Source organism: Moschus berezovskii, chromosome 1 (assembly GCF_049115385.1).
Source record: "Moschus berezovskii isolate FMDL1 chromosome 1, NW_MosBer_1.0, whole genome shotgun sequence".
NCBI classification, from domain to species: Eukaryota; Metazoa; Chordata; class Mammalia; order Artiodactyla; family Moschidae; genus Moschus; species Moschus berezovskii.
In genome coordinates, this window is record NC_142460.1 from 89,694,203 (window position 1) to 89,715,135 (window position 20,933).

Genomic DNA, 20,933 nt, shown 5'->3' on the forward strand with positions numbered 1-20,933 from the left:
ATGGCCTGGTTAACTAATGGGGACTTTTTCCTAGTACGGCAGGAGGAAAGCAGGAATATTTGTTGGGGGGTGTTTGAGAGCTAGCGTGTAGGTTTGCTGAGCACCTCCTTGAGCCCTGAGCTCCCAGGCAAGAGAGGAGGTGGCGGGAATGCCCCCTGCACTGCCACAGACTCACCCACCTCCATGTTTCCTTCATGCGGTCACTGAACACGTATTCACACAGTAGGACGTGTGCTACACGCAATAATGAGACATGGTCCCTGCCCGCAGGGGGCTAACAGTCTAGCACACAAGGCAGCTGAACAGGCAATGCGAGGAAATTTCATGTTAGGATAAAACGCTTTCTCTCCTCATCGCCCTTCTAGAGACTCGCATGATGCGCCCCTGCCTCTCTCGGTGAACCTAACCTCTACCACTTGCCCCTGCCCCACTCCCTTTGCCTCACTGTCCCTTGAATAGGCTGCTCTTGTTCCCAACTTAGAGCCTTTGCACTTGCTGTACCACCTGCCTGGAACAGTCTTTTTTCCAGTTCATGAGGTCTCCCCTCAAATGTCACCTTTCCCAAGAGGCCTCCTCTAGCACCCACCTAAGAAAGGATCCCTTCCACCGCCTCTCTATTTCCATTTTCTTAATAGCACTTGTCAATACTGGATTAAGCCAGCTGTGGACCATCCATCAGAATGTAACAGGCAGGAAGACAGGACCTGCTTTCTGTTCATGGCAGCTTCCCCAGAACAATGCTTGCGGCCAAGGAGGGGCTCAGGAAAAATTTGCTTGTAAGTAAGTACTGTGATAAGAGAGGTACAGCAGGTAACAGAAGTGACATTTGTGGGAGGGAGTTAGTCAGATTTGGGGAGGAAGGGGTTACAGAGGAGAGAAAAACAGAGAAAGCAGGGAAAAGAGGCTGAAGGTCCATCAGAATGCTGAGTGAGCAACTTCTTGATGCTCGCAAAACCTTGGCAAAAGGCTAAAGATGTGAGAAAGAGCACCCATGTCTGGCCTTCAACAGGATCTGCTAAACTCTCCTCCAGCAAAAGCTGCCCTAGAACCCCTCCTCCCTGGAAACCAGAACAGCGGAGGGAGAGGTCTTGATGAACGGCACCCTCTTGTGGCCAGAATTCCCTGAACAGGGTGCTCAGACTATGGCTTTAGCGTCTGGCCCAACACCTGCTTTCTCTGATTCTGATTCTCCCTTCCTTTTACCAAAACCAAACGAACAGACAGACAGAAAAACAACCACCCAGTGTAGCAGAGTTGATCCTTTGGTAATACTACTCCTTCGACTTGCCATTTGGAAAGAGTGCATCTTGTTTAAAGGTTGGGGCTCCTGAGCACATCCCACGTCATTAGCGTAGGACTCAGCAGCCTGGCGGCAGGACTTGCAGCCAGGGAGCCTGGTCCACACTCCCGCTGTGGCCTGGGGGCCACACAGAGGAGACAGAAAGGCCAGGCCTGGGCAGCTGAGGGAGAGACCGGGACAGTGGTCGGTACTGCACAAGACAAACGCCTCCACTACAGTCATCTCCCACCCTCTGAGCCACCACAGAGACTGCAGCCAGACCAGCTGCCAATAAAGTGAGAAAAACTCCATGGCTGAGGCCGGCGTGGGACATGGACCAGAGCCCCCCGGGTGCCCGGGGCATGGAGCCAGGTGTCACTGTGCCAGGCTCGGCCTCCCCGATCCTGTGCAGACAGCCCAGCGCTGTGGCCGGAGCGTGGCCACGTCTTACAGCCTCCTTCACCATTTATGGTAGCTGAGCCTCTGTTTGGCCTTCACAGGCCAGTCAAACCCCACACTGGGCGGGGTTGGGGGGGTGGCTAGAGGGGTGTCCTGCTCACACAGGGCTGTTTTCAGAGCAGATCAAACAGCTCTGGCAGAGCCCTTGATGGGACCTCTCTGTTTCTGCTTTGAAACATGCTTGGATAGGTAACCATCCAGGCCCCACTCCTCCCACAGACCTGGGAGCAAGGAGGATGGCCCCAGAGTCTTCTTGCCCCTCTTCTGGGGACCCCCACCTCCACTGGGACTGTTAGATCAGTGGGTCCCTCTAATCCCAATCTAAACACAGGCAGCCCAGGACAGGCTCTGGATCAACAGGGCCCTTGGCTGAAGCCAGCCAGGGAGGCTCAGACCACACAAGCATCATGCACCTCTCTGACCCTCTCCACCACTACCACTTTGGGGTAGGCCTCTCGGACCTCCAAGGAGAGCCCAGGGGTGGGGGAAGGTGGGAGCAGCAACCCTGGCCTGGATCCACGATTTCCCCAGACCCCTCAATCAGCCATGAGTGAGATCCATGAGGAAAGAACAGATGGAGTGTAAACTAGAATGAGGCCAACAAGTTCCTGGGGCCACAGTCAGGCAGGGATGCGAGAAGGAGGGCCTCCTGGGAAGAGGCAGAGCCAGTCCCCAGGTGGTGACTCCATGCCAGGCACTCCGGAGGAATCGCAGAGGTATCGGAGAGGCTGGAGAGCATGTCCCCCTCCTAGGCAGACAGGCTGTTAGTGCCATTCCTTTATCCCTCGGGGGTGACACTGCCTAGCCCCTGGGGTGAGGGTCATCCCCACTCTGGGGCCAGGGGACTTGCCCTCTAGAAAAGGACAGGGAGTGAGCAGCGGCTTGGAGATCTGGGTTCCAAAGGCCAGTGTGGCTCACAAGGCAAGTGACGTTGACTTCTTGAGACCTCCAGACTTTTCTGTGAAAGATAGGAAGAGCGTTGCCCCCTCCAACCCCACTTCCGGGGTTTTTTAGAATCGAGAAAATACAGGTGAGGTGAGAGTATCTAGAGAGGTAACCAACATGTGATTTTCCCTCCCACTTTTCAGTGAAACCACCTCTAAGGCCCCCTGGAAGGCTGCTGCTCAGATACGAGAAGACTCTTCCCAAGAGGTGAGCCTGAGGGAATAGAGCAGGATGGCGTGTAGCCTACTGAGCTGCTGGCAAAGCAGAGCACGACACACCCAGTCTAAGCACTCAGTCTCCAGTCACTGTGGGACCTGGGGTCCCGGGCCCAGCTGAGGGTGGGGAATCAGGCTTACCTGAACACCCTGGGCCCAAGAAGACCTTCTCCAGCTCTGTCACCGTGCCAGCCAATACCACAGCCCAGACAGCTGTCTTGAGTCTGTGGCTCCCCGCCAGGACTTCTGGGACTAAACATTTGGCACTGATCAATGCCTGATGACCATGCTAACCAGATTACTGGACACCAGGCTGCTGAGGTGCAAGAGCAAGCCTGGGGTGGTAGGGAGAAGCAGGGGCAGAAGGAAACAGGGGACAAGCTGGCTCTCTGGAAGCCTCAATTCTGGCTCTTGTTACTTGGTGTCCCCCAGTGTCCCCCAGTGCATGAGGGGTCGTTTGTGAGAGCTTGAGTCCTACAGGAATTCGTCCTCTTTCAGTGGGTGTGGTTTTTTGCCTATCAGATTGGAAGCTTCTCGAACCAAGGGAGTCTTTGCCTCTTTCCCCTGCATCTTCCCTCAACCACAGTGGGGTGAGGGGTGGAGGACTGGGCTTGTATGTCCATCTCCAGGGGCAGGCCCTGGACACTGTGAGCTCCTGGAGGCCATTGCCTCCACCTGCCTGCCTTCAGGTGCAGTGCCCTTTCTCCAAAGCAGATGTGTTGGCAGGAAAGGTGCTTCTAGAGGGCTGCCCAGAGGCTCCTACCCTGGACAGTGACGCGGGCGCTGCAGGACACCTGCCCCACGGTGTTCTCAGCCAGACAGGTGTAGGTGCCATCATCCTCTGGGAGGGTGTCCTGGATGTGGAGTTCGGCCACGCCAGCCTCACAGGTGGAGTGGGCATACTGGATGGGCTGTCCTGGGAAGGGAAGCACAGGAGGGCTCAGGCCAGGGAGCAGCCAGCAGAGGGGTGGGGGTCCTGTCCTCAGCAGGGCGGCTGCTGTCATGATACTGGGGCTCCCCACACTTGCTCAGGCCCACTGAGGGCTCATGATGTGTTAGGACCACCCCCAGCCAGCTGGACAGAGGCTCACGAGGGAGAGAAAGAGGCAGCAGCCAGGGAGGTGAAGGAGAGGGAGTGATTGTGACGGTGGAGGAGCAAGACTGGGGCTGGTAGGACTTGGGGGAGAGATTCTGGAGGCATTGAGAATACAGGCGGGAAAGGGACAGAGTTCTGTGCATTCTGTTTAAATAAACAGTCCCCAGATACACATCCTAGACTTCCCAGTATTCTAAGCCTGGAAAGAATCTCACAGGGTCACCTGGCCCACAGTCCAGTCTCAGACAGAATGGACCTCACCCAGACTGCACAGGAGGCTCCCAGCTCCTTTTAGATGTTTCCAGAAACAATGAGCCTATTTCCCACTGCAGATATTTCTCAGAAGCGATTCTGCACCCTCAACCTAACGCTGCAATGAGTTGCATTTTAGGATTCACAGAAAAGATAAAGACAGGGGATTAAAAAAACAACTCTGGCCCCTTCTTCCAAGAGTCCCTTGCATGAGAGGCCCTTTATTCAGGTCCCATAACGTCCTACATGGAGACAGAAGTGTGTGCCATGAAATTCAGTGGTTTCCTTAATGCTATATGTTCCCAGGATTTTATTATCTCAGGATGTGAGCTTTCATTTCCAGGAAAAAAAGAAAATTTCATTACTGAAGGTCCTGGCCTTAGAGCAGGAATGTGTCCACTCACCATATAGGAAGCAACTGTCAGTTCCTTCCCCTGTCAGCCCCAGGGTCCTGGTTTGCACTTCATAAAACAGGGGTGGGCAGTGGGAGAGGGAGAAAGTGCAGAAAGAGGTCTTCTCTGCACAATGCAATGTTTTCTTTTGCTCATAGCAACAGTCATATCTCCATGACAGAGACTGCCAAGCCAGCCACAGGGCCAGAGGGAAGAGATTCCGCTGGCCCGATGCACTTCATAGAGGTGGGGCTGGGGGCTGGGAGAGCCAAGGGGCCAGGATCCTGCTACTGTGAGAACTGAACACTGCTCTCTGTGTGTGTGTGTCCCTTAAAAGCTCTTTTTCTTGAGAATGCCAGCAAAGTGCCTCTGCTGTCAAAATCTGTACCGACAAGCTGTTTGAAAGCTTCCCTTTTACTGGAGCATAGCTCATTTTGACTCCTCAAGCATGGGGTGCAACGGTGGCCCCAGAAAGGAGTTGTTGGCTCAGGACACTCAGAATTGAGTGACACAGCTCCAAGACTGGTGAAACCAGAGTTGGCGGCCAAGGGTCCCCGACTTGTGCATGATCGCCCTCTAGTGGGATCAGTGTGAAAATACCAAGATTCACCAAGAGGAAGAAGGTGGGCTGCCTTTCAGTCTGTGAGTGAAGTCGCTCAGTCGTGTCCAACTCTTTGCAACCCCATGGACTGTAGCCTACCGCGATTCTCCGTCCATGGCATTTTCCAGGCAAGGGTATTGGAGTGGGTTGCCATTTCCTTCTCCAGAGGATCTTCCCAACTCAGGGGTCAAACCTGGGTCTCCCACATTGTAGGCAGACACTTAGTCTCGAGAGGTGTAAATCAGAGGTCAGCAAACTCCTGCTCCTAGGCCACATCCCACTTGAAGCCTGTTTTTGTACAGTATGAAAGTTAAGGATAGTTTCTACATATTTTAAATGTTGGGGAAAAATCAAGGGAGGGCTATTTCATGACGTGTGTGAAAATTATATGAATTCACATTTGTGTCTATAAATAAAGTTTTATTGCGTTCATTTACATATGGTCTCTGGCTGTATTTTGTGCCATGACAGCAGAATTGAGTAGTTGTGACAGAGACTGTGTGGCGTGCAAAGCTGGACACGTTTGCCATCTGGCCCTTTATAGACAGTGTTTCTTGACGCCTGGCCTGGACCCTGAGCCAAGTGGGAGGGAAGCGCTCTTGTTCAGATCTGTTCCTAGCCCTTAACATCCATGCTGTGTTCCAGCTGCAAGGAGGCCACCTCTGTGCCATCAATTGTGGGATCCAACAGGAGCTCTATCAGTAGTACGGGGTGGAGGAGGAGACCCCCATTCTCACCTCTCTGCCCAAGAAGTCCACAGATAGGGAGACACCAAGGCAACTTCCTACGCTGACTAAAGATCATTTCTAGCAAGGCCTGAGCAAACCGTACTGACGAGGCAGGCTCATGGCAACATGGCAACAGTGTAGAGATGCCCGGGGACTATTTGGTGCACAGGTGATGGGCTGCTGATCCCTTAAAGAGTTCATCCCATCAGCTGCGAGAGCTGGTAGAGACCCTAAACCTCTGTTCCAATCCATCTCCTCAATAAAGAGGTTGATACCCAGGGTAGTAAAGTGGGATATCCAGGGTCACCCAAGCATCAATACAGAGGAGGACAAGTGCAGGTGTCCTTTCAGCCTCCCCTAAGGTCCCCCAAAAGCAGACCAATTCAACTTCATCAATTTTATGGACTATTTCAGTTCTAGTGATAGAGTTCTCCCATACATACTTTTGGAATTTAAAGGCTTTTTTCTTAATTTTTTTTAAAAAATAGAGAGAGAGAAGGGTGGTAATATGTAATAATTATTTTTTTGTCCAAAGGACTTTACTTGGCAAAAAGAAAGTTGGGGTGTCTCTATAGGACTATATTGTTGAAAAGAACTACTGGTCTATGAACCCCTAAACCACCTGCCACCAAAGAAAAGGCAAGATCCCATGAGCAACTGCTAGTGTGGTTCATTAATCTGTGGGTTTTTTGTTCACTTATTGACTCAACAAATATCTATTGAGAGCCTACTTGTGAGCCTGGCTGTACAAAAAGAAGCTAAATTGCTTGTGCACCTATGTGCCAGGCATCTCATTAACTGTTGTATATAAAGAATCTAATCTGGCTTTCAGTCACCATCCTGAAACGTAGGTGGTCTCATTCTCGTCTTGTAGGTGAGAAGCTCAAGGCTCAGAGAGGGGTAGAACTTGCCCGGTGTCCCCACCCAGGCACTGGCAGACTCACAGGTCCCAGGCTCTCTCTACACTCCATGCTTCTTTCTCAGGCATAAATGATTCAGAGTGATATATGGGGAAGCTAAGCAGGAATTCAGGCAAGGCCAAAGGCTCGGGGGGCTGGAGCAGGGGGTCTCACCGTTGAGCAGCCAAGTGATTCGAGGCAATGGGGTCCCCTGCACTGAGCACTGCAGCACAAAGTCCTGACCCTCAACGACGGTGCAGTCCTTCAGGGCACTGGAGAATGAGGGGGCCACCTCCATCACGGCTGGCTCTGTGAGGGCAAAGGACAGACAGGTCGTCTCAGATCACCACTGGCCCAGGCTGGGGATTGACCACAGGCAGCCACCTCATTGCCCTGGGCACCCAGGGCTTGCTTTCTCAGTGGCCTGGCTTTGCCTCATCCATCATCACACAGGGAAGCAGGCAGTACCACCATGTGCAGACCTGGAGTCTGAAGCAGAGTGACTTCAGGGCCTTTTTCATCATCACAAGACACCCCACGTCTGGGAGTGCTCAGGACCAGGCCAGCCTCTTCTCCTCCAGGACGCGGGTCCCTCCTGTCTTGTCTGGACTTTCACTGTCCTGGAGCATCCACTGAGCTCCTTCATCCCTTTATCTTGGCCTTATTCTACTTTCTCCTGTCTTACATTGTTGTTGACGTGTCCCATCAGATCCTGCACACTTTAAAAAAAAAAAATTTAAAAATCCTTGGCTGAAATGTTTCATTAGATTGAAAATGTGGATAAAAATAGATTTTTTTAAGGAAAACATAAATCGTCTAAACTGACTCAAAAAACAATTTATAGGGACATCCCTGGCAGTTCAGTGGTTAAAACTTTGCCTTCCAATGCAGGAGGTGCAGGTTCAATCCCTGGTCGGAGAGCTAAGACCCCACATGCCTTGTGACCAAACACCCAAAACATAAAACAGAAGCAATACTGTAACAAACTCAATTACTGCTGCTAAGTCACTTCAGTCGTGTCCGACTCTGTGTGACCCCATAGATGGAAGCCCACCAGGCTCCCCCATCCCTGGGATTCTCCAGCCAAGAACACTGGAGTGGGTTGCCATTTCCTTCTCCAATGTGTGAAAGTGAAAAGTGAAAGTGAAGTCGCTCAGTCGTGTCTGACCCTTAGCGACCCCATGGACTGCAGCCCACCAGGCTCCTCCATCCATGGGATTTTCCAAGCAAGAGTACTGGAGTGGCTTGCCATTGCCTTCTCCTAACAAACTCAATAAAAGCTTTTAAAAATGGTCCACATTAAAAAAAGTCTTAAAAAAAAAACACAAAAAAAGTCCCCAACAATATATGCTGCTGCTGCTGCTGCTGCTAAGTCGCTTCAGTCGTGTCCGACTCTGTGCGACCCCATAGACGGCAGCCCACCAGGCTCCCACATCCCTGGGATTCTCCAGGCAAGAACACTGGAGTGGGTTGCCATTTCCTTCTCCAATGCATGAAAATGAAAAGTGAAAGTGAAGTCACTCAGTTGTGTCTGACTCTTTGTGACCCCATGGACCGCAGCCTACCAACAATATATATATACATCTAAAACTAGACTGCCAATTCTATAATCTTATCATAGAAGTACACCGTTATGGTTTACTCAAAAATACAAGGGCGAACACTAAAACACTGTATGTAACAAAAACACCCTGAACACTCTTGTGAATATCTTTTTACTTGGAAAGACCACATGCCCACTCATGAGGATATTTCAATTTTAAATTATTATAATTATTTTTTTTCAAGTCCAAGACAGGATCAAATGACAAGGACTTACATGAGTTCTGGTTTTCCAATCTAGACCAGTAGTTCAGAAGCACTGGGGGCCTCAATCCCCCACATTTTCATGGAGAACCACTGAGCTGAACTCTGCAGAAGACTTCTACATAGGAGAGTTGGGGAACATTTTGCTTGGGGGCCATAATTAAGAGCAATGGGGATAGAAAATCTTTTCTACAACAACCAGAACACGCTGCAGAAGAGTCAAGGTGGCTGATTAAAGGCAACTGGATTTTGTGATGAGACGATAGCCCACTGGTACTCTTCAGAGAAGCTATTCAATACAGTGATGAGGGGAAACTCTATTATATTGAGAGTACAAAGGTTTTAGGGCAAAAACTAATATTCGAGGGCTTACTAGGTACTTTGCCAGAGGTGACAGTGACAATGCCACGAGACTGCTATCTTTAGCTCGTTTTACAGAGGAAGTTAATAATTTCCCAGTCAAGCCCAGTGGTAAAGCAGGGTTTTACACTCAATTCTCTGACTCTATGTCCACACCTCCTCCTCTAGCCCAGGGGTACCCTAATAGGAGAGCAGGCAGTGGGAACACAGCTACAATCAGAATGTGGTGCATCTGAACGGACAGGTACGGAGTGAAGGAATGCCAGCTTACCTAGGCAAGGGAGCGGAGACACCACCTCCACCCCTTTGCTCCCAGGAGGCATTGACTTCCCTCATTAGAGAAATCCCCTTGGGAGGCACTGCAAACAACGTGGACTTTTGTTTCAGACCAACACGGGTTAGGAATATGCTTTTTTTTTTTTTTTACAAGGCATGGGACCTTGAGCAAGTCGCTTAACCTCACTGCAGCTCAGTATTCTCATTTGTAACTGTGATTATCTCTTAAGATTGTTGAGATTACCAAATGAAGTCGTGCAAGTGAAGTCTTTAGCATAAAGCCTGACTCACTGAACAGGCTTTCAGCGCGGTGTTAGCTCTTATCATCAGGTGGAAGCTGGGCACAGAGACTGGACTAACAGCAAGTTTGGGGTAAAAGAAGTAGAGAGAAAACTTGGGAACTTAAGTGGCAGTGAGGCAGAGGGGAGATTTTCTTTTCCTTTTTAGATGAGGTGAGACCAGATCATGCCTGAAGGGAGGAGAAGGGGGTCTCTAGACAAGGAGAGGGGGAGAGACTGAAGAAATGGTGGGAAGGTCAATCATTATTAGACTTGATTTCTTGTGGGTCTGGGAAGGATGGAAGGAGAAGTCTTGGTAAGGGAAGCAGGCAGCTTTTCTGCAGTAATAGGAAGAAAGAGAAAGAGGTATTAGAAGACCTGCGTCTTGGTGAAGCCTTCTGGAGACTTCAGAACAGCTATGGAGAAAGGAAGGCAAGCCAGACTTCTGGGATAGAGGACTTAGGACTCCTGTTAAGTTCTCCAGACAAGGAGCAAGAGCCCTGGCAAAGTACTCAATATCAGCTTTCTCAGAACTCTGGAAATTAACCAAAGACTTGCAGCATTCTGAGGAACTTTCATTCTAAAACAATCATGCAGCTGAATCTTGGTAAGAACAGCAAGCTTTGTGGCAGACCCAGTTTCCACCCTCTCCCTCAGCTCTGCAATGGCTTAAAAATCAACATTGTCTTTCACTCCCAATTTGTGTAGGTACAGGCTCGATGCATAGTTTGCATTTAATAATAATAGCTAATGCTCCAACCAAAGCCTGTTGTTTTTTTAACCCTTGGTGGTCATGATGCCAAGTGAGTCCCCCAACCTAACACATACCCCTGAATGATGAAGGTCAGGTTTCCTGACCTAGGACCTCTGCCTACCGGCACTTCCACCTCCAAATGAATGGGTAATATTCCTTGCAAAGGAATTCACAAATGTAGTAAAACTCCCAATTAAGAAGCGAGTCAATAGTATACAGTGAAAAGCAAGACTATCTCTCAAGCAAGACTATGGACCCCTACTTTCTCTTCCTAAAGGAAATTGGGGGCCTTTCCAGAAATCTTAATGCACATACAAGCATCACTTTGCTTTGTGTACATAGATTTTTTTTCCCCTTTACTGCAAGCAGCATATGATACACACGATTCTCTCTGCACTTGGCCCACCCCCATACTAACATATCTTGGACAGGTCTCACCACCAGAGTCTACAGGTCAGGCCCATTTGTTCCACTGGCTGCATGGCATCCTACAGTGTGAATGAACTAGGTTCTCTTTTTTGAAACATTTATTATAAGAAATTTCAAACACACACAACAGTAGACAGAAACATACAAAGTTGTAGAGTAAATCATCATATACTTGTTTTTAAACTTCCATAATGGCCAGTCTCACTTCATTCATACCCTACACTGAGTCCCAACATACATGGATTCTGATATGATCAGAAATTCTATCATTTCACTAGTAAGTAACTCAATTTATATATCTAAAATACGCAGACTTTGAAAAAAATAACCACAGATTCCATCATCACATCTTAAAAGTAGCACTAATTTCTTTATATTGAATATCTTATCAACGCTCAAATTTTCCTGATTTTCTTATAAAAATTTTTTTAAGGTATCTCGATCAGGATCCTGACCTTCCTCTTGAGAAACCTTGTATGCAGGTCAGGAAGCAACAGTTAGAACTGGACATGGAACAACAGACTGGTTCCAAATAGGAAAAGAAGTACGTCAAGGCTGTATATTGTCACCCTGCTTATTTAACTTATATGCAGAGTACATCATGAGAAACGCTGGGCTGGAAGAAGCACAAGCTGGAATCAAGATTGCAGGGAGAAATATCAGTAACCTCAGATATGCAGATGACACCACCCTTATGGCAGAAAGTGAAGAGGAACTCAAAAGCTTCTTGATGAAAGTGAAAGAGGAGAGTGAAAAAGTTGGCTTGAAGCTCAACATTCAGAAAACTAAGATCATGGCATCTGGCCCCATCACTTCATGGGAAATAGATGGGGAAACAGTGTCAGACTTTATTTTTTTGGGCTCCAAAATCACTGCGGATGCTGATTGCAGCCATGAAATTAAAAGACGCTTGCTCCTTGGAAAGAAAGTTATGACCAACCTAGATAGCATATTAAAAAGCAGAGACATTACTTTGCCAACCAACGTCCGTCTAGTCAAGACTATGGTTTTTCCAGTGGTCATGTATGGATGTGAGAGTTGGACTGTGAAGAAAGCTGAGTGCCGAAGAATTGATGCTTTTGAACTGTGGAGTTAGAGAAGACTCTTGAGAGTCCCTTGGACTGCAAGGAGATCCAACCAGTCCATTCTAAAGGAGATCAGTCCTGGGTGTTCATTGAAAGGACGGATGCTAAAGCTGAAACTCCAATACTTTGGCCACCTCATGAGAAGAGTTGACTCACTGGAAACGACTCTGATGCTGGGAGGGATTGGGGGCAGAAGGAGAAGGGGACGACAGAGAATGAGATGGCTGGATGGTATCACCGACTTGATGGACATGAGTTTGAGTGAACTCCGGGAGTTGGTGATGGACAGGGAGGTCTCGCGTGCTGCAATTCATGGGGTTGCAAAGAGTCGGACACAACTGAGCAACTGAACTGAACTGAACTGAATCAGGATCCATGCAAAGTCCAGGTATTGTGATTATTGGTGTCTCCTGTGTCTTTTCATTTAAGTTTCCTACAGGCTGTCCCTTCTTTCATTTTTGTTTGCAATTTACTTCCTGAAAAAGTAAGTGAAGGTTATTTGTCTCATAAGTTTTCCAACAGTCTGCAATGTGCTGGCTCTACCCCTGTGGTTTACTAATTTCCTCAACAGTAGGACATGGCTCTAGGGTCCCTAAAGAGCATTTATTCTATTTTATTTTTTTTTAATTTTATTTATTTAATTTATTTTTTTAAATTTTACAATATTGTATTGGTTGGTTTTGCCATACATTGACGTGAATCCACACCGGGTGTACTTGAGTTCCCCTTCCTGAACCACCCTCCCACCTCCCTCCTCCCCTTATCCTCCCTCTGGGTCATCCCTGTGCACCAGCCCCAAGCATCCTGTATCATGCGTCGAACCTGGACTAGTGATTCACTTCACATATGATAATATACATGTTTCAATGCCATTCTCCCAAATCATCCCACCCTCGCCCTCTCCCACAGAGTCCCAAAGACTGTTCTATACACCTGTGTCTCTTTTGCTGTCTTGTATACAGGGTTATCATGTATACAGAGTTAAGTAAGCCTGAAAGAAAAACACCAATACAGTATACTAATGCATATATATGGAATTTAGAAAGATGGAAATGATAACCCTAAAGAGCATTTAAAGTAGGGGGAAATCTCACAGAGAGATAGGTGGGTGCAACATCTATTTCTGCTTTATTGACTATGCCAAAGCCTTTGACTGTGTGGATCACAATAAACTATGGATAATTCTTCAAGAGATGGGACTACCAGACCACCTGACCTGCCTCTTGAGAAACCTATATGCAGGTCAGGAAGCAACAGTTAGAACTGGACATGGAACAACAGACTGGTTCCAAATAGGAAAAGGAGTTCGTCAGGCTGTATATTATTAGTCTGCTTATTTAACTTATATGCAGAGTACATCATGAGAAACGCTGGGCTGGAAGAAGCACAAGCTGGAATCAAGATTGCTGGGAGAAATATCAGTAACCTCAGATATGCAGATGACACCACCCTTAAGGCAGAAAGTGAAGAGGAACTCAAAAGCTTCTTGATGAAAGTGAAAGAGGAGAGTGAAAAAGTTGACTTGAAGCTCAACATTCAGAAAACTAAGATCATGGCATCTGGCCCCATCACTTCATGGGAAATAGATGGGGAAACAGTGGCTGACTATTTTTCTGAGCTCCAAAATCAATGCAGATGGTGACTGCAGCCATGAAATTAAAAGACACTCACTCCTTGGAAGGAAAGTTATGACCAACCTAGATAGCATACTAAAAAACAGAGACATTACTTTGCCAACAAAAGTCCATCTAGTCAAGGTTATGGTTTTTCCAGTGGTCACGTATGGATGTGAGACTTGGACTGTGAAGAAAGCTGAGTGCCGAAGAATTGATGCTTCTGAACTGTGGTGCTGGCGAAGACTCTTGAGAGTCCCTTGTACTGCAAGGAGATCCAACCAGTCTATCCTAAAGGAGATCAGTCCTGGGTGTTCATTGGAAGGACTGATGTTGAAGCTGAAACTCCAATACTTTGGCCACCTCATGCGAAGAGTTGACTCACTGGAAAAGACCCTGATGCTAGGAGGATTGGGGGCAGGAGGAGAAGGGGACGACAGAGAATGAGATGGTTGGATGGCATCACCGACTCGATGGACATGAGTTTGGGTGAACTCTGGGAATTGGTGATGGACAGGGAGGCCTGGCGTGCTGTGATTCTTGGGGTCACAAAGAGTCAGACACGACTGAGCAATTGAACCGAAATGAACTGAAGACTATTGAAAACAGTTTTGTTACAGTGGGAAAACACTGGAAACAGTCAAAACAATCTAAATGGAAACAACAATAAGGCCATGGCTAGACATCATTCTAGGAAATATATAGTCATTACAAAGCATGTTTTCAAACGATATAAGAAGTATAGAAAGAAATAATACTGAAAACTGCCTATGGAACATGAACAGATTAGAATAGCAAGCAGTTTACAAACAGCATAATGCCAAATTTATTTTAAAAAAATTAAAAACCGCTTATTTCCAAGCCATACGATTACACGTTGTTTAAATTCCTCACACTGCACATGCACTACTTTTATAAACAGATACTACAACAAGCAGAAGAGAGGGGCACGCACAGCACCTCACGTCACTCTAAGTGCGTCTGTCTGGCTCAAAGTGAGCCCTCAGACCCGCACCTGAGGAACTAGGAAAAGCTAGCTCATAGCTGGGCTGGGCCTGTCTATTCTGAGGTGATCCTGCTGTGAATTCCCATCAGGAATCACTCCCTTGGAGCAATGACTTTGACCTTAGCCAGCAGGCAGGAATGATGTTTCTCTCAGGAGGTACCCCCTGGGCAGGGGACTGTAGGAGATGACACTGGTGCCATGTGTGAAGCACTCCACGAAGTCCTCCCACAGAGAAGCCAGGGTGACCTTGAGGGACGTACTCACTTTTCACCAGCAGGGTCCAGCGACAGGACACCTGGCCTCGGACGTTGGTGGCTGTGCAGCTGTAGTTCCCGCTGTCCCGGGCCCGGGCTCTCCACAGGCAGAGGGAATGGGTCCCCCCAGCTTCATAAACCTCGATGGTGCCCTCTCGACTCCTCACGGGGACACCGTCCAGGAACCAGGTCACTTCAGGTTTTGGGATCCCTGAAACTACATGGCCAGGTGAAGGACGTGAGGCCCCCAGGAGTGCTTGTGGGGTGGAGTGGGGTGGGTGATGAAGGGACTGAGCCTGAGGGGGGGCTCAGCTGGTATGCCACTGCCCTCTGGCTGGAACCCACTCTCTTACCCGCCCCCTCCTGCCCAAGACAGAGGCCGGGGCCCTTCGGGAGGAGGGATGCAAAGTGACACACCAGGCCTCCAGACCAGCCAGAGCCTGAAGAAGGGAGGACAGAGAAAGGGACCCTGGGGTTTCTTCCTGGTGGCAATGGGTTTCCCAGTGACGGGTTTCCCATGGTGAGGGCTAAAAATCAGGGCTTGGGGTCGGTACTCTCTTCAACCATGAACAATGGGCCACTTCAGGGAGCATCTCCTGAGGGGAGACCCCTATCAAGTGCTTCGTTGGGGTGGGGGATTCTAGTCCAAGGCGATGGTGGATACAGGAGGCTCCGACCACTGAGCTGAAGGAAGGGAGTGGTCCCCCCGGGGGCCATATGCAGGGGCTACCATATGCACACCAAAGACCTCAGGCCGCTCTACTCACCCTCGCATCTGAACTCGACTGGCTGATCTTCACTGACCTCCTGGTTCTGCGGCTTGCTCTCAAATTTGGGAAACGTGGTGTCCCTCTGGCTCTCCATGGGGACCTTCCTGGCAGCAACCTTGCTCGTGGTGTCTTGGCTTCCCAGGCCTGATTGCCTGGTGGGGAGAGCGTCTGCAGGGGCCGCAGCTGGCCCCTCCCTCTCTTCTCTGGAAGGACAGGGGGCGCCTGGAACTGGCGCTCTGGGCTCCAGCTGGACTTTTGCCGCCTGCAGAGTGATGGTGCTGGAGGTCTTCTGCAGGATGGGGGTCCTCTGGCCCTTTTTCGGGGAGTCCCCCAGCAGCTCCAGCTCAGATTCCCTCGGGGGTTGAGGCTGGCTCCCTGTGGCCCAGGTCGGTGAGCTGCCTCGCTGGGTGCTGGGGCAGTTCTTACTCTCAGCGGCAGCCTCCAGGCAATCTGGTTTGGACCCCTGACTGACTCCATTGGTCACTTCCTTCCTGATGTCCATACTGGCCACCTTTGTTCCTCTCACGAGTGACCTGTTTGGTGGTGAGGGGTGGACAGTGGGGCAGAAGAAGAAGGATGAGAACAGTCATCTAGTTACTCATCACAAGCATGGGCTCCAGGAAGCATGAAAGCCCACAAATTCAGACAGAGTAAGAGCCAAAGTCTTTCTCTGCAGTTGGCTCAGTTTCCAGCCAGAAAACAAGCAGGTGGATTCTGGCCTTGAACATGGAGGTCATGCTTGCAGAGCAGTGCCCTTCCTAATGATGGCTAACTAGTAAAGATACTGAGCAGGGTCTTCGAGAGTCTCAATACTGACAGCAAGCCTGACCTAGAACCTAGGCAGCAAATTACAACAGAAAATGAAACATTCCAAATAAAACAATGCCCCTCAAACAGGCAGTTCTCCCCACTATATGATATCTCAGAAATTTAGGGCATTTCTTGATTACAATCCCTCTTTTCTAACAGGGCATTTTGAGATGGACCGATGACAGTCACAAAGCCTACACATACCTATTGGAATTGTCCAAACCTGGAAAAAGAGAGAAGGTAGAAAGACGGTTAGTGCAATGTTGTATATGCCAGGAGCAGGAAGTGATAAAACAAGAATCTCTCATTTATGACAGAGTTTGGCTTCCTAAGCGCTCACCTTCCCCTGTGGCCCTCCTCCCCCTCTCCTTTCAGCTTCCCTGGTCCTGAACTTCTGGGGTTAATCTGATACACTCCTCAGAGCCCTGCAGACACTCTTAAGCTTCCAGTGCTGCCCTGGGCCTTTGCTGCGGCCTCTGCTGCCCCACCCTGGGCACAGTAGCTTCCTGTTCTCTAGCCCGAAGAAGGAAACAAAAACCACTGGAGGGACAAACAAAAATAAACACCTACCCAAAACTTCAAACCCACACAGTTTCACTTGCATGTGGCCCTCTAAAGAACCCCTCAAGGTAATCATACCTGCTTCATTTTAAAATGGACAGAAAAAGCGTACTTTAATTCAGTTCTTCAAAGGAAAAAACACACTATTACTAGATATATTTTTCTACCACATTATTTTTAAAAAGTGTTTCATCATGGAAAATTAGAAAATATACAACAGTACTGAGAAGGATATGACAAACGCTGAAAGCCAACACCCAAATTAGGGAAATGTCAACATTTTGCCAATCTTATCTGTATCTCTCTGTTTTGTTTTTGAGGGACTTTTTCTGGGAGTATTTTCAAACAAATCCCAGGAAACACACCATTCTGGCATTAATTGCTTCAGAAGGGATCAGTTCTTTAATTCAGTGCTGGGGAAAGTAGAGGAGAGAGACTAAAATGGTAGGATCCTGAGACCGTAGTGAGTTGTGAAGTCAAAGCCTATGGTCAGAAAAAGGGTTTTTTCCCCGTAATGAAGCAGAGGAGAAGAGAAAATGCCAGCATGTATTGTATATAATACTCAGGATTGTGTCATGAAACTGGCTTTAGTAATATATGTGTATATGTATTTGTATTTGTACATGTATAAGTTTTTGTATATTGGGCTTCCCTGGTGGCTCAGATGGTAAAGAATCCGCCTGCAATGTGGGAAACTTGGATTAGATTCCTGGGTTGGGAAGATGCCCTGGAGGAGGGCATGGTAACCCACTCCAGTATTCTTGCCTGGAGAATCCCCATGGACAGAGGAGCCTGACAGGCTATAGTCCATGGGGTCGCAAAGAGTCGGACATGACTGAGCAACTAAGCATACACACACAGACACACACACACACATCCTGGGTTGCAATGTAGAATAAATTTGTTTCTGTGGGTAGGAAAAATACTTGGGCCAAAAACGTGAAGAGAGCAAGGAGGGATACTTTCTGAGGAAGGAAAGAGATGGAGAAGAGGGAAGTCATAGAGGAGATAAGGGTAAGAAAGGAAGAAGAGAAAGTGAGGGCTGCTTCACTCGCTGATCCATAAATCCCAGCCCACTCAAGGTTCCCACTCAGATGGACTGACTTCAGTCGTCCTCCCTGTCCACACATCCCAGTTTCCCCAGGCTGGACTTGGCAGAACCAAGGGGAATGGAATGGGGAGTCATACACAGATTTCAAGAGAAGAGCCAACTGGGGCTGATGACTGTAGCAAGGAAGAGACAGGGGCTAAGCTGGTCTGAAATGCCCAGCCCTGTGAGAAGGGAAGAGTTAAGTTGAGGGAGCACCTGATCTGAAGGACAGGCTGGATGCTGAGATAAATTTTAGCCTAGGTGGGAAGACACTAGCAATGTGCACTCTTCCAAAAGGCAATTAGAAATGTGACGGAAAAAGGAGTCCGAGCAAGAAGGAAAATCTGAACCCAGGTGAGCAGACACAGGTGACGTATCTTCCTCCTTTGCTGCATCTGTGCTCCTCGCCCACCCATTCTTCTGATTCAAGATGCTGACCTGGGGATGGATACCTGAGTAAATAAGTGTGACTCATGTAACACACAGGTGTGTCATGATCAAGCAGCTCTTCTAGATCCTTTAGGGACCCTGGAAGGGGCAGTTCTGCAATAGCCCTCCCACAGCCCTTGGGTGGAGCGCTTGGACTGTACCTTGGATGGAAAGCTCAGCAGACATGGAGGCCTTCCCTGACCCGTTCACCACCATGCACGTGTATACTCCCATGTCATCTCGGGTGACGTCGTGGATTTCCAGGACTTGCATCCCATTCTTCTCGGACATAGACACACGAGCACTGGGCTGCAGGGGAACATCTCCCTGTGGATGGCACAGGCAGCTTGGTCAGAGAAACTGCTCACCTTTCAGCTCTGTCCTGTCTGCTGCCAATCTACATGGGACAGACACCAGGCGCAGGCATCAGGGCCCTCTGCTCTGGGCTCTGTCATCAGGCTCAGAGAGCAACCTGAGGGCCACCTAAGGGCCCTGACTCTGCTGTATGGATGCGCTGTGGTGTTCCGTCCAGCTGAGAGAGAAAGGAGTCCGAGTTTGAGGCGGAAAATTCTACATTCTTCACTTTAGTTCTCCTTTGCCTCCCTCTTCCTTTTATAGATGTTGCAGGGTCAGAACAGGAGAATCAGGACACAGGAAAAAGGCACCTCATGGCTCATTTTTATCCAGGAGTTCCACCCGTGAAAAACCGACTCTCCCTGGCTTTGACCTCCTCGCTGCCCTATTTGCACCCACTCCTCCTGCTCTCCCCTGCTTCCCCACCTCTGTCTTCGCGGTGCCTAGCCCCAGTGATTTATAAAGCACTCCCACGTGGAGCCTCCCAACAGTATTTTGAGGTTGGTGGCATTATCTCTGCCTCACAGATAAGGAAACCCAGGTTCTAAAAGACCAATGTCTTGCCCAGCATCACATGCTCTGTGAATCAGGGAGCTATGGCTTGAAATCAACCCCAGACTTCAAAGTCCACTCTCTTGACATGGTCAGGTCTGTCTTGACTCAGAAGTTTTACGCTGTTCTGTGAGTGTATGGATTACAGGACATTGTGGGCTGAGTGCACAGGGGCAAGAACAGGCATGGCTACCAAACACAGGAGAAACTCGAGGGCCATCTACAGTTGAAGTGGCAGGAACTGCTTGGGAAGACAGACTCCCGCTAGCCCAGGGATCTCACCCAGAGTCAGGGCAGATAGAACCCTACCTTGAGCCAGGTGACCTGTGGCTGGGGCCGGCCAGTGATCTTGCAGGAGAACCGCCCCATCTGTCCTTCTCTGACCACCGCTCGGCCCAGCTTGGTAGCAAATTTTGGTGGACATTCTCCCCAGATACTAGGACGGGTCTCCACAGCAGGGGCTGCAAATCTGTCCCTGGGAAAAGATCGGCAGGAAATCCATAGCAATGCAGATCCTTTTCTGTCTATCCCCACCCCAGTCACTTAAGATGGGCTCAGAAACCAGCAAAGGGAAACCTTCCTAATTCTGTGCCTCAAATACATTCCTGGAAAATATCTATGGCACCAAAGCCTATTTCCTCTATGGCCTGAGCGTGCAGCTAGTCTCCATTTTAGCCCCTTGACTTCGTGCTCCTCCTCCTGCTCAGTTACCCAGTCACACTCAACTCTTGCGACCCCACGGACTGTAGCCCGCCAGGCTCCTCTGTCCATGGGATTTTCCAGGCAAGAATATTGGAGTGGGTTGCTATTTCCTACTACAGGGGATCTTCCTGACCCAGGGATTGAACCCATGTCTCTTGCAGCTTCTGCATTGGCAGGTGGATTCTTCACCACTGAGTCACCTGGGAAGTCCAGTGAATTTAGGTACACCTGAATTCTACTGAACTCTGGCCAAAGCCCAGGTTTTGGCCAACAGACTGTGAACAGAAAGCAGAAGCACTGTGTGCCACTTTTAGCCTGGACCGTTCAAAACCTCCTATGTGATTCTCTGCTGGCTAGATGCAGAGAGTTCTGCCAAGGAGATGATGGAGCCACAAAACGGAAGGAGCCTGGGTCCCTGAAATTTAGCTGGAAGCTTCTCCACTTGTCTGAGAAAATATGAACTGGTTTTGCTTGAGTAAGAAAGAAACTTTCCTTGTGTTAAGCCTTTGTGATTTAGGGGCTTCTTTGTTACAGCAGCCATTTTTACTTACCCTTGCCAATATAGGTTTACTTGCCATAAGAAAAGTCACATATTGATTGCCTCTTCTAAGTCTGCTTATTTTAGATCTTCTGACTCTGGTCTTCGTTATTAGACACCCCTGCAGACTATGGCCATATAGCCCACTTCCATTTTGTTGGACCAAAGGAGTGATCCACAGAGGCCACAGGGTCGGGAGGACTGTGTGAATGACATGTCACACCCAGTAGGCTCGTGCTTTAGCTATAACCAGGGGTGCTTGAGAAAACTTGCTCCCCAGGCTGTTCTGTCAAGGCAACAGGAGCCAATCCAGCCCTTACCCTGGGTTGAACACCCCAGAACTTACCCCAAGGCTTTGGAAACAACAGGCTGACCAGGCTTCTTCACAAAGCTCCCTGCA

At 48.9% G+C, this 20,933-nt stretch overlaps 1 protein-coding gene across 3 annotated transcripts in view; it reads right to left on the reverse strand.

The window, feature by feature from the left end:
* The window catches only part of MYLK (myosin light chain kinase), a 292,274-nt gene that overhangs the window by 104,779 nt on the left and 166,562 nt on the right, over window positions 1–20,933 (reverse strand). For all 3 annotated transcript variants that reach the window (XM_055396158.2, XM_055396005.2, XM_055396085.2), the window contains 8 exons: window positions 20,880–20,928; window positions 19,603–19,768; window positions 18,549–18,714; window positions 16,512–16,530; window positions 15,495–16,030; window positions 14,738–14,944; window positions 7,041–7,175; window positions 3,662–3,814 (listed from right to left, as the gene is read on the reverse strand). In XM_055396158.2, coding sequence (XP_055252133.2) covers window positions 3,662–3,814; window positions 7,041–7,175; window positions 14,738–14,944; window positions 15,495–16,030; window positions 16,512–16,530; window positions 18,549–18,714; window positions 19,603–19,768; window positions 20,880–20,928 — 1,431 coding nt within the window. The remainder of the gene's footprint in view (window positions 1–3,661; window positions 3,815–7,040; window positions 7,176–14,737; window positions 14,945–15,494; window positions 16,031–16,511; window positions 16,531–18,548; window positions 18,715–19,602; window positions 19,769–20,879; window positions 20,929–20,933) is intronic.